This window comes from Ictidomys tridecemlineatus, chromosome 2, assembly GCF_052094955.1.
Source record: "Ictidomys tridecemlineatus isolate mIctTri1 chromosome 2, mIctTri1.hap1, whole genome shotgun sequence".
Classification (NCBI taxonomy): Eukaryota; Metazoa; Chordata; class Mammalia; order Rodentia; family Sciuridae; genus Ictidomys; species Ictidomys tridecemlineatus.
The window spans coordinates 158,898,036-158,912,286 of NC_135478.1; the positions used below are offsets into that span (position 1 = coordinate 158,898,036).

The following is a 14,251-nucleotide window of genomic DNA, read 5'->3' on the forward strand; positions in this document are numbered from 1 at the left end:
AGAGATGATACTATCTTATGGTTTTCAGATTGTGTCCTTAGAACTCTAGAAGTTCCCAAAAAGGCAATCAGAGGACATGGCCAATGGTAAGCAATGAGAATAGGAAAAGGATTGGGTAGAACTCAATTCTTAATTCCACCTCACAACATTTTTTAAAGGTGTTATTTTATTTTATTTTATTTTATTTGGTATGTGTGTGACATATATTGTAACTTTATTTTAATCATAGGATCTGTGGGCTCAAAAAAGCCTCTAATTGGTACTCAAAGCATCTTAAAATTATTTCTGTCCTTGTTTACATTGCAACTTGTTTTTCTCCTCTACTTTCTTTGTTTTAATGGTTTCTCTTATCACTGACTCTGGAATCTAACTCTAGCACTACCACCTACTGATGACCAAGCACTTGACCAAGACCAGTTGAGCTTTGGTCTTGACCCTGGCTTTTGCCTTATAGGATATGAAGCACTTCCTTTTTTATAAGAAAGAGTATTACTCTGAACAAACCGTACCTTTAAAAATGTAGAAATTTCATGTCCCAAATCAGCTCAGACAATATGTCCCTAATATTTGATTCTTATACTGGAGATCAACAAATTTTTTGAAGATGATTTTATTTTTTAATGTAGCAGAATACAACATGAACTGTAAATGTCTTTAAATTCTTGAGGTCTAAATCAATTAAAATCTCTGAGTTTTATTCAGGAAATAAGGCTATAAAGGGAGTATTATAGGGTTTAGGCAGAGTCAAGAAAAAGAAAAAGTAAAAATAGTTCTCTTTTTGCAAAACTCTCCTAGGAGCTGAGCTTCTGGCCAACCTCAGCCTTATTTGTTGAGTCTTGAGCTCCAAAGACCCTGTGATCCCAGTTGTTTTGCTCATGAAAGAAGCTTGAAAATTTAAAATAATATGTTATTGTATGTCTGGAAGAATATATAGCCTTTTTTAAAAGTAACTTCAGGCTTTCTGTACCTCAAGAGTTGTTATTTTATTTATTTATTTATTTTTTGGTGGTGCTAGATTGAACCCAGGGCTTTGTGTGCAAGGCAAGCACTCTACCAACTGAGCTAGATTCCTAACTTACTTCAAGAGTTTTAAGTAGTTATAGGGATATATTTATTAAATTAATAATTTTGTGCCTCCCTGATAACAGAATATATTTACTTCTGAATATTTATGTAATTACTATTTAGACTTTTTTTCATAAGCCATAATATAAAAATTTTAGGATAAAACTGATCTGCCTTGACCAACCATTACCTACTACTACAGATTTGATTCTAAAATCATCTATTTTATTTTGTCCTCCCACTTTCCAGAAAGTGCTATTAATTACAAAGAGCTACTGTACATTATTCTGAGAGTGATGGGATAGGGCACTGTCAGTGTTTTTGGAAGGCCTATTAGAATGGATTCCATAAGTAATCTACTGCAGAAAGAAACCAAGAGAATAAAACTTGGCTTCATTTTTTTCCCCCAAAAGCCAGTACTTCCCTTTATATATGACTTCTGGAAATGACTTGGTATCATAAGTCAGGCCAACCAGATCCTTAAGATCACATCTGTTAGTTACAAGCTATGCCATTTTTGGGTCATGTATATAACAAGTTTGGGCCAATTTTCTAATTTGTAAAATGTACTTAATGAAGTCTATATCATAGTATAAGTTATCTTAAGAATTAAAGTTGTCACTGTAAGTGTAGAAATGTTTAAAAAAGAACCTTCTTCAGCAAGTAACACCTTGGTGAGAGGTAAAGTGCCACATGGGTTCCCAAAATCAATGCTGGGGTCCCCAGAGTACCTCAAGAAGAGAGATCATGCCCTTTCTTTCTTACTTCTGGAACAATCTCTAATGATCTGGTCTAAGTCACAAAAGCACCTGCATATACTAAAAGCATCCAAAATCATGTGGACTTGAATTTCACTTAATTTTAAGCCAACTTGATTGATCTATATTCACAATGAGTTGCTATTACAGTTTTCTATCAGACAGATTAGATGTTTTGCCCTCACACTTCTAGTCTTTGAAGATAGAGTTTCAAGTCAATTTATTTTACTCTTTCTCCTTTATCCATTTATACAACCTACCACGAAGTCCTGACATTTCCTCCTTAAAATATCTCTTCCAGAGCTGAGTTTTTGTCTCTACATTCACAACCCTAGTGCAAGCTCTTAGCACCTCTTGACTAGATTAGAGTCAGAATCTTCTGGCTTACCTCCCTGACAGAAGGTACTTTTCCTATAATACAGCCTGCATACGACCTCCTGAAAGATCTTCCCAAAATACCAATTTGTTATCATATGCCTTCTTTAGCAACCTATAATAATCCTGTGATGATAAATGCAGCCCTCAACACCCGCTACCTCAAGTTGGTTTTCACTTCCTCAAAACTCAGACTGAGACCTAAGCACATATCCGTATATTTTCCTTCCCCATTCTCTCCCTCTGCTATAGCTGTGTATGTCTGGTTGGCAGTCCCCTGGGAAGACTGTTTTCCCTGTGCCTGTTATTTCACGCATCCAATTCCCTTGAATGCACTTGTTTTATATTCTTACTACATCTCAGGAATCAAGTTAACTTCCTTATCTTCTTTGGAATTTTCTTTGATACTAATATTTCCTTTTTCTGAATACTTTTTACTCTACCCCCTCCCCCCGCCCGCAAAAAAGACTGAATTGTTCTCAGTAATATCATGTCTGCTTACTAATACTGTCTACACTTCTAGACTACACTCTTGTTTCAGGGGTAGGTCAATGTCACATATTGTTTCCTAATTACATAAAATTCATGATGGAGCATTGAGTTTAGAAGAAGGCCTTGTGAAGTTCACTTGAAATACTCATACAGTTTTCTTCTTGTTGATAAATACTGAATTCCAAATGCATGCCCTATTTAACTTTTGTTTTCAAATATCATCCGGTGACAGTCAAATCTGCATCAAATAGGCAAGTATTAAAAATACATTTGAAATGCATTAAAATATTTAAAGAAAAAAATCCATTTTCACACTGTTTTTCAGTCAGTATTTGTGGTGTCTTGATGGTGCATTATACTGGTTTGCCATCTTGTATGTATCTAGGTAAGCTCTTAGAATGATATTTTATATCCTTTTGAAAATCTAACCACTTAGAAAACAAAAGCAGGAAAAACCTAAATAAGAACAGTGGAAAAACTCTTCCACTGTGTAGGCAACTTGTCTTCCATGCTTTCTTTTTTGATCCTTTGAGCCAGGCAAAATATTCACTGTGGTTCTCTCTCCTCTCTCGTACTCACATCCTGCCATCATTAAGAACCCACTGCTTATACCTGTTCACTCCCATGAAGAGGGTTTCTTTGACATTCTATTTAGAATATGTTGTGAATTGTTTACTATCCAGATGAACAATTCCTGGTTAGTCAGGACTCACCAGGATGGGATTTTCATACATTTTGTTTAGTTTAACAAAAGAATGTCTATTTTATAAGTATGGATTACTAACTTGTGGTATTATATAATGATACTCTTTTAATTACAATATGAAACTCCTAACTATAATATTTAAAAGTTTCCAAAACCATATGCTTTATCTTTAGTAAATACCAGCATTAAGTATGCATCCTGAACACGCAAAATATTAGGGCCAATGGATTGTAGCAACTAATAAATATGTTCCCTCAAATTAGACCACCGACTCTTTCTTTTAGAAGAGTAATTTTTTTTTCTCTTCTTTGTGTGACATCTACATTTCTGTGACCATTTATATTCTATTTTTTTTCTCAATTTGACTTCTTAAATTCTACCACCTTCTTCTCTGGCCAATACATTCACTATTTTCTCAACTTTACCCTATAAACACATACACACATATACACACTTCATTTTTCTTCTAATTTTGAGACAGATTTTTTTAATACACATAGATATGGCTCTGAATTAGGTGCTAGTAGGAGCTGTCATAAATCCTGAAATTATTTCTAAGGGTTTATTTCACTTCCAGGAATACATGGCTCATGTTTTATGACTTTCTAGATATGGGGTGAAATTTTCTTAAAAAATAAATAAATAAAGGGGGGGAATTTCTTATATATAAAAGTAATGATCCAAGAATTCTATATCTTACCTAAAAAAGAGCACAAAAATAACCATGAATAACATTTTTAAAAAAAATTTTAAAACAGGACATAATTCCTTATCTTTGGTGCCTCACTGGTTATTTTATTCACGAGGCAGTATTTTTCAATGCTTTGTTTATTTCAATTCTTGATGAGGCTCTTTGTGTCCTGGATTTTACTGATTTGGAGTCTGGGCTACCTTTAAGGCAATTTATCGATCTTTACTTTCTTATTGATACTGAGAAGGACTCAGTTATGTCTTTTTCTTATATTCTTATTCATGAAATGACATAGTAACAAAATGTCTTAGCCTGTTTTATTTTGCTATAACACAACATCACAGGTTGAATGATTTATTCTTTAAAAAGGCAATTATTTTTTATAGTTTGGAAGCTAAGATGTCCAAGGTCAAGGGGACACATCTGGTGAAGGCCTTGTTGTGTCATAACATGGCAGAAGGTATTATATGGCAGAGGAAGTGTTCAAGCTTGGGTTTCTCTTCTACTTCTTATAAGGTCACTAATTTAATTATGGAGGACCTACCCTCATGTCTTATCTAACCCTAGTAACCTCCCAAAGGCCTGACCTTCAACTACCATCAATGTAGGTATTTGGGGTTTAGTTTCCAACATGTGAACTTTTGAAGAATACATTGAAACCATGGCCCAAATTTAAGCAACTTGTTATCTTTGACAATGTCCATTTTTTTTTCTTTTGAATTTTTTATTGAAAAATGACATATATACAGTAAATTGTTCTTATTCTAAGGGTAGAGATCAATCACTTTCCACAAATGAATACTCCACCTCAGAAGCACTTGACCAAAAAGAATATTACCAGTAACCTAAAAAAATATTTTGTACTTTGAATTCAATTACCAATTTTTATTTTGTTGATATTTGCTTTCTTTTGATAGGCTTTATTTTTAATTTTTTTTAAATATTTATTTTTTAGTTGTAGTTAAACACAATATCTTTATTTATTTATTTATTTATTTTATGTGGTGCTGAGGATTGAACTCAGGGCCTTGCATGTGCTAGGCGAGCGCTGTACTGCTGAGCCACAATCCCAGCCCCAGGCTTTATTTTTTAGAGCAGCTTTATGTTCTGAGCAAAACTCATGTTCAACTTTCAGTTGGATAAATAATCATAGGATGTATGCATTTTCTTACTGGCTTTCACATTTTATATTTTGTCATCAAGTATGTATCTGAGCAATATAGTACTTAAATTAGACCTGTAGGCAAACTTGTTCTAACCTAATGCTCTCAGCATCATGTTCTAATATCATGATGTTGAGGACCATCCAAATATACTCACCAGCTGACACATTCCGCTCTCTATAAAAGCATAAAGTACTCCTGAATATTCTTAGTTAATAGAGTCCTCTTGACTGCATCTATTGACAGGGCTTGCATGAGCCTCAAAGTACCTACCCTGTTGCTTCACCAGGATATCTTTACAGTGTGGATAAGAATTAAAAATTCAATACTTTCTCAAACTATACAAAGGAGATTTTCATTTCAGATTTTGCTATGTGTAGCAGTTTCTTAGAATCTGCATTTTCCATTTTATTTTACTTATTTTAGTACCAGGGATTGATTCCAGACGTGCTTAACCACTGAGCCACATCCCCAGCCTTCTTTATTTTTTTGAGACAGGGTTTCACAAAGTTGCTTATAGCCTTGCTAAGTTGCTGAGGCTAGATTTCAACTTGCAATCCTTCTGCCTCAGACTCTGGAGGCGCTGGGATTATAGGCCTGTGTCACCATGCCTGGCTGTATTTTTCATTTTAAAAGGATTGTGCAAGATCAAGGTACTAAAGTTTTTGTTTTGTTTTTTACTCTGTGACAACTATGTTACAGAACAGCCTTAAGATACATAGTCTGCCTTTGGTTTTAGTTTACATTTTATAGTGCTTGATGTACTAGTATCCTACAATTCTTATAACAAATAGCAGGAAAACCTATGGAGTAGAGGGAAGGGTACAGCAGGGGAGAAGGAGGGGAGAGAAAGAAGTACTGGCAACTGAATTAGAACAAATTATATTACATGCTTTCATAATTATGTCAGATTAAATACTGATATCATGTATAACTAAAAAGAACCAAGAGTAATAATTTTCTAAAAATCTGCAAACTTATTCACCCACAATTCTGGAAGCTAAAAGTCCAAAATAAAAGAAAGTCTTAGGGAAGAATCCTTTGGCCCTTTCTAAATTCTGGTAATTGCCAGAAATTCTTGGTATTCCTTGCCATTTAACTGAATCACTCAAATTTTGACTTCTGTTATCGCATGGCTATTTCCCCACTGTACCTATATTTTTCTGTTCAGATTTCCCTTTTCTTATAAGGATAACAGTCATAGGATTAGGGCCCAAACTAATATGGCTATATCTTAACTTATATACAGCTACACAGGCTCTGTATACAAAAATGTTCATATTCACATTTACTATAGTTTAGGATTTTGACATATCTTTATTGAGGTACCCATTCATCCCACAAATACATATGTATTTGTGTGTGTTTGTGTGTGTGTGTGTGTGTACTAGTAGTAATGCAGATCAAACCTTGGGGCACTCTGCCACAAAGCTATATCCTCAGCCCTCTTTATTTTTATTTTGAGACAGTATCTCACTAAATTGCTGTGGCTCACATATTTGAGATTCTTTTACCTTTGCTTCTCAAGTATGTGGAATAATAAGTGAGTACCACTGCACCCAGCTTTAAAATATATATTTTAAACTATTCTTCTTTTTGAGGACATTATGGATTTTCATTTGTCCATTCAGAGTGCTAGTTTATTTAGTTCTTTTAAAAAATTATTATACCTCCCATATGAATTCTTTTTTTTTTTTTTTTTTTTTTTTTTGGTATTGGGGATTGAACCCAGGGGAGCTGAACCACTGAGCCACATTCTGAGTCCTTTTGATTTTTTATTTTGAGATAGTTTCTCACAAAGTTGCATATTGCCTCACTAAGTTGGTGAGGCTGGTCTTGAACTTTTGATCCTACTGCCTCAACCTCCCAAGGCATGGGGATTACAGGTGTGCACCTCTGTGCCTGGACTATTTAGTTTATTTAGTTCTATTGTGTATAAGTATTCAATGGCTTTACCTTTAACACCTCTTGTCAAGGATTAGGAGACCCTAATATAAAAATTAAACTCTTTTTGTATAGAGAAGTGTATATGTCACTGTGAAGCAGAGCTGGTAATTATGGATGTATGTGTAAAGATAGTACATTCCATGTACTAGAGCCTAATATGCACTAAGTTTAGTACATCCTGAACCCTGAGTCAGGGAGTTAGTGGGACGAACATTCCAGATTCTTGGACCATGAAAATACCCCTTCAATACAGTTCCATCACCAACAATAAATTAGCACTCATATATCTCCTTCCTTATTTGCTAATTAACTGCTTCCAAAGGTAAGTTAATACAGCCAAAGCATAAATGGATGGTCTTCAACTCAAAACTGAAAAATGCTGTAGCTCTTTTTTTAAAATACGACATATTATCATATTAAAATGTATAATTTTTATAAATTATGAATATTTAATATTAAATTGATATAAAATTGTGGGAGAAGAAATCTTTACTTGCCTTTAAGCAAGTATTATTTTCTAAAATCTGTACTATTCCAATAAAAAATACCATCTTGATTTAAAACACATTACTATTGAATACACTGTGTTATAACATGTTAATTTAAATTTACGATCAGGTTGATAAAAATATAACTTTGGGTTGATAGATGTTGTAAAATAAATAGTACATTATATGAGTATATGCTATAATACTGAGCTTATAAATACAATGTAAAGATAAATTTTTATAATCATAATCATCTTCTTTTATTTATATCCTGCTCCTACTGAGATGAATCTCTGGTTACATTTACATATTGAATTACAAAGTTAAAACTAATGATGGGATCAATTATGCCCCATACTGAGCTGTGCACTTTGGAATGACTTTGAGAAAACAGGAGGGTCAAAAAAAAAAAGAGAGAGAGAGAGAGACAGAGAGAGAGAGAGAGAAAGAAAAAGCATCCACCGTACACAGTGGTTTCAAGATTTTGCTCACAGATATGCAGAGAAAGGGAAAGACTATAACTTGTGTTTGTCAAAGAAATCAGTCTTCTTTGGTGTAAAACTTAAAAACATGTTTTTAATATAAAAGATTCTGAGAATTAGAAAATACAGTCTGTGTCATGAAAGTTTCTTAACAGCTTATTTAAGGTAGATATATGGGGGCAAGTGTAATGCAAATCTCTTTATAATCCTGTTTATTTGCTTTGGTAATTATTTTAATGTATTTTTAATATATTTGCTGTACCTCAATTGAAATGTAATCTGCCATATGTTTGCTGTTGTCATGTAGAATTTGATATTACCCTCTTTTCTATTTTTCTAGCTGCATAATAAATGTGCTTCTCATCTAAAACCTGAATGTGACTGTGGACCTTTGAAGGACCATATTTTACCACCCACAACAATCTGTCCAGTGGTCCTGGTGAGTCCTTACCATTCTGCTCTAACTTGGGGATACTAGGAATAATTGGTACATTGCACCATTAAGTGCTTTGGAGCTAATTTTTATTAGTCAAGGAAGAACATCATTACTTTGGAGCAGAACACCTTTACTCAATGTATTTCCTTTTTCCTTCATGTCACAATCCACTTTGTAGTAAGGTATGCTCGGACTGAAGCTGACTCAGGTTTTATCACTTAGTCATACTGTACTTACCAGAAATTGTATAGGCAGAACACTTCTACATTTTACATATTTTATAGATCTAGCTTCCCAGAATAATGAAGTTATTCTTATGGGCAATTTTGCTAGGGATGCATGTTATATATCTGCAGTGTTGAGTTCTCTCAGACCAGAGGCTACTTAAAATGATGACACAAACCTTGAAAAAAATTAGGCACTGCCATTAACTATGTTTTTTTTTAATTTATTGAACAATAATTTAACTACCTGCAAAATAATTATTTAATTTAATAAATATAGAAATGAAAAATGCATGATAAGGGTAACTCCAAAAAGAAAATCCTTGCTAAGAAGAGAAGATATTCCAAGACAACATTCATTTTCAAAATCCAAATTGTTTCTATAATGAAAGTTATTTTACAAAACAAACTATTTTATATCCGTAATGCACTTTTTTTTTTTTAAACAAGATGAAAATTTAATGGCTGGAACTTCAGTTTGCTATAATGAAAATATAACAACTAAGAAATGTTAGACAAATACTTTTGTAAAGGTCAATGTAGAAATTAATCAAATTACTCAATTTGCACCCACTTATGATTCATTTTGTAATTATCTGTAAAATACTTGTTGTATTTTAAATGCCTTTATTTAACAAAACTATTAAAATCTTTTCATTTTATCAGAGTAAAAAAATAGATGAAAATAAAATAATGCCATATTGCTGAGGATAGCAATACCTAATTCTAAATTTCCTTTCTTTATCTAAGATTTATTAGACAGCTTTAAGTAAATGATATTAATTAAAAATAATGAGAGTCATATAAAATGCTATATATTTTAGGTTCACTTGATATCACTTTTATTCTTTTTACGTTTTATCTTAAAGAAAAAGGACCTCTAGAATTTTTACATTTTAAAAGTCTTTTTTAAAGTATAGTAATTTTGTTGGTTTAGATGCATTCTAGATCTCATATTTTTAACTCTAAAAGAAATTTCAGTATTCTATCCATTTGCCTTGGAAGAAACCACTAATTGAAGATTCTTGTGTCAGCTCTGGTTATATAAATTAAAATATGAGGTGCATTATTTTCATTATTCTATTCCTTCTTTCTTTGAGAAAGGTGTAGAAAATGTGTTATATGAATGTTTTTGTCTTCCAAAGTATTGCACAGTCTTTTGTTGCTACTCTTACACACTTGATTCTGAATATTTAATTTCAATCATTTTATTTTTAATCATGAATTATATCACAACATTTTCTATTTAATCTGTGGTACTCTCTACTCTGAAGTACTTGACAACTGTTAGCCATTGCATCCTTCACAAATGTTTACCTTTAATTGACTTTCCTGATACCACATTTTCCCAGTTCCTTTTCATTCTGTATCTTCTGGAATTATGATGTCAACCTGCCCATGTTGGTGCATCCCTGTGTTTATGTTAATGTCTACTCAGCTCATCCTTCTGTCCTGAATCACACATGTACAGAGCTTCAACCTCGTGTTGCCATATTGTTTTAAGTACATGCCCAAGATATTATTAATTAATTTAATAATTATAGCTCTTATTTATTTATCACATATATGATTACAAAAACCTTGAAAAAAAAGTTATGCACTGCTATTAGCTGTTGTTTAAATTGTTTTATTGAACAATAAATTTCAGTACTGGCAAAATAGTTACTTAATTCTATAAACATAGAAATAAAAATGCATGAAGAAAGTAATTGAAAGGAACAAACCTTGGTAGGAAGAGAAACAGGTATTCAGAGGTGATATTGATCTTAGAAATCCAAATTGTTTCTAAAGTGAAACTTATTTTGCAAAATAAACTATTTTACACCTAAAATACACTTCTCATTTTTAAAAAAAGTCATGGAAATTTAATGTCTGCAACTTTAGTTTACTATAATAAAAATGTAACATCTAAGAATATATACCAGGCACTATGCTAAAAGTATAAACAAAGTAATTCAATAAATATTTATTCAGTGTCTAACATTGACCACACACTATTATTGGTAGGGGAAAAAAACAGTAAAAGGCAAAACAGATCTTTGCTTTATAGAGTTTACATTCCCCTGTGAGGTGAAGTAGACAATAAATAATACAAATAAGTGAATTATTTAGTACCTGGTTCTTTTAAATACATAGAAACAGAGGGTAAAGTGGTGGCTTCCAAGGGTTAGGGAAGGAGGAAGGGAAGAAATTGGTCAAAGAATGATAAGTTTAACTTAAGAGGGATGAAAAATTCTGGAGATCTAACATACAGAATGAAAACCAGAGTGAATATACTGCGTTGTATATTGGAAACTTACTAAGCAATTAGATTTCAGGTGATTTTATCACCTATACAGAAAAACTTAACTATGTGAGGAAATTGTATGTTAACTTGCTTAACTGTAGTAATCATTTTACTTTGTGTGTATGTTTTACATACATGCATATGTTTTTAGTCAAAAGAAACAGAAAGACACATGCATATAGGCAAAATTATAATAAATGTAGTTATAAATCTAATCATCTTTTACTTGTGATTCATTATTCAAGATCAGCCCCATTCTATAAAATAGCATGAGAGCTCTGACTGGGCAATAGTGGAACAGTGAATTGTGTAAAGTGTGGACAAGGGAACAGCAATAGAAAAACAACATCAGGCTACTTTTAAAATAAATATTAAAGCAGAAGGAACTTTCTTATTATACTGATTTGGGTAGATAGATTCTCCTATTTTTAGGAAAAAGAGCCTGTTTTGGGATCGCTTTACTTCCTTATGGTTGCAGTTTTATTATGTGGCAGTTAGCATTAGTAATTTCATTTTGATTTGGTCTGATCTGTAGGGCCCAGTGCAGAAGGTCAGCCAAAACAATGGTCCATCATGTTTTTAGTTTAACAGTATTTAAATTTTATACCTTGAATTATACAATAAAAAACAGTGATTAATTTTCAAAGTAAAGAACAGAACTAAAGCAGGTAAAGAAAAGAAATTCTGGGGTTGCAATTATGAGACAGTCAGGAAAGAGTTCTCTAAAGAGATAGTTGGAGTAAAGAGTTAAGGCATTTGGAGGAGTCACCATATGGCTCTTAGTATGGAGCTTCACAAACAGGAGCCAGCCAGGACACATACACTGAGGCAAGAGATGCCCAGCATACCTGAAGGCCAACATGAAATTCATGGCTGGACCTGAGTATGTAGGGGAAAAATTGGAGAAGAGAAGATCAAAGAGATCACAAGATTTTAATATTAGGTAACATAGTTGAGGCTATGTATAGTAAGATATTTGACTTTTACTCTGATTTTAAGAAGACATTAAATGTTTTGTCGATAAAGGAAAATCATGACTTATGTTTTTTTTTTTTTTTTTTAATTGGCAAAAGGGGATTTATTGGGGATCCATTCCAGCGCGCTGGGACTCTGTGCTCACTCAAGGAAGGAGAGCAACCCAGAGCCCAGAGCAAAGGTCAAGCAGAGCTTAAGTACACTTTTTGGAGAGGGCGGTGGGCTTTGCATACATCAGAACAAATCATCATGAGGCGCGGGGAAATTGAACAACAACTCTGAGACGTGATTGGCAAATTCATTGGCGGGAACAACTCGGGCAGGGGTGATTGGTCATTCCTAAGTGGGGTACACATTCAAACTGATTGGTTCGGGCCCTGTGACAAACTGCACAGGGTTCTAGGCTAAATGGCTAGTAGAGTGTTGTCTTAACTATCTCAGGAATCTGGGTGTAACAGAGGAACTCAATAATACCTAATCTTTTACATTTTAATTCAAGCCTTCCAGCTTAGAAACTTTACCCTTTCATTCCCCACTCCTTTTTCTGACTACTTTTAATCTTAAAAGTAATGAATCATAATTATTGGGGAGTCTCATTTTTCATCTCTGTCAGTGGAGCATATTGCCTTCTGATTACCATGCGTTGTCCTGTGTTTCCTGGAATCATTTTTAGCATGGCCTCCATTTTAGATTTCACTTGGTATTAGACCCCGATTTTACTACACTGACTACCTAGCTTTAAATCTAGCTTCATTCCCCCCTCTAATTTGGGAACTCTTTACTGCTGTGAGGAAGGGGGACGAAGATGATCTCTCTGGCTTCTTCAGGCTGAAAAGGGATGGTGTGGGGCAAGCAGTTTGGAGTCCCCCTTAAAAATATCAGGTCTATCGAGTGGTCCATGCTAAAAGTCCAATTGAGAAGTAATAGGCTGGAGGGCCATTCGAGTGATAGGTGGTCTATAAGAGAAACAAGAATTCATTAGTACTGGAAACAGATTGATGCAGCAAGAAATGCCACAGCACAGAAATATGCCAATGAGTATAATGGCCAAGACAAAGATTAACAATGTTTTTCACCAGGAAATACCAAGAACCAGGAGCTAAAATACTGTCTCCATGACAAAGTCACTGAGGACATGGCTTCTATCTGAGCATGTAAATCTTTAAGGGTATTTGTCACATTGTCAGAAATGTCAGGGATGTCAACACAACAACTAACATTTAGGGTTACAGACTTCTTTTCCCTTAAGATATAGTCTAATAATTTAATGCCATCTGATCCTGCAAAATCCTTTTACTGCCCTCTGTGTCTAATAGAGAAATCTTTAATTCTGCTACTCAGGGCTGGATAACCATACTAGCAAACATCAAGCCTATCTGCATTGGTTAGAAATAAAGGCCTTAGACTAAAACTACTCTAACAGTCCCTTTGACAGTTATCAGGCATTTCTGTCTAAGAATCTCTTTTGTAGCCTCCAGTCTACTTAATTATGGAAGTTACATTTAACTATTATTATCATTTAAAATGTCCAGGTATAGCTATGTTTTGGCTTCGACCGTCTTTGCTAAGTGTTTAAGATGAAGCAAGTCAAACTGACTTTGTTTCCATCTATTATTAACAGTCAGTTGAATCTCCTGGGAGTCCTCGGGAACTTCACAGCAGCTTCTCAGTTCTGCTAGTGCCATTTGCGCTAGGATGGGTTCAGGCCTTGCTTGACCATGTGCCTTCCCTCGGAAGCATCAGGGATGTCTCCCTTCTCTGATGACCCTCCTCTTCACAGCAAATGCACTGATTGGCTTTCTGTCCTCCACTGGTCTCATTAATCTCCCTGATCAGGAGGTTATGTGGCCTAGAGTTGCAGAGCCCTTTGGAGAAGACTCTATCCCTGATTCAGACTGACTAGAGGGAAAGAGCCAAATATTGGTTTTCTTGGCCCCTTTAATTTAACTTTAATTTTAAAACTTAATCTTAAACATCCAGCAAATAAACTTCAACAGCCTTATACTAAGTACTGGGCTTTAGTACCTACCTCTCTATTCTGTAGGTGATAACTCCTTATCTTAAGTTAAGCCAGGTTGTGAGTTCTTAAAGCAGTACCTCTTTAAAACATTAACAGGCAATCCTTAGACCATCTAAAAGCAAACTACAAAACAAAACTAACT

General features: G+C 34.0%; 1 protein-coding gene across 10 annotated transcripts in view; it reads left to right on the forward strand.

The window, feature by feature from the left end:
• The window catches only part of Dgkb (diacylglycerol kinase beta), a 651,708-nt gene that overhangs the window by 185,900 nt on the left and 451,557 nt on the right, over window positions 1–14,251 (forward strand). For all 10 annotated transcript variants that reach the window (XM_078040040.1, XM_005328769.5, XM_078040041.1 and 7 more), the window contains one exon: window positions 8,508–8,606. In XM_078040040.1, coding sequence (XP_077896166.1) covers window positions 8,508–8,606 — 99 coding nt within the window. The remainder of the gene's footprint in view (window positions 1–8,507; window positions 8,607–14,251) is intronic.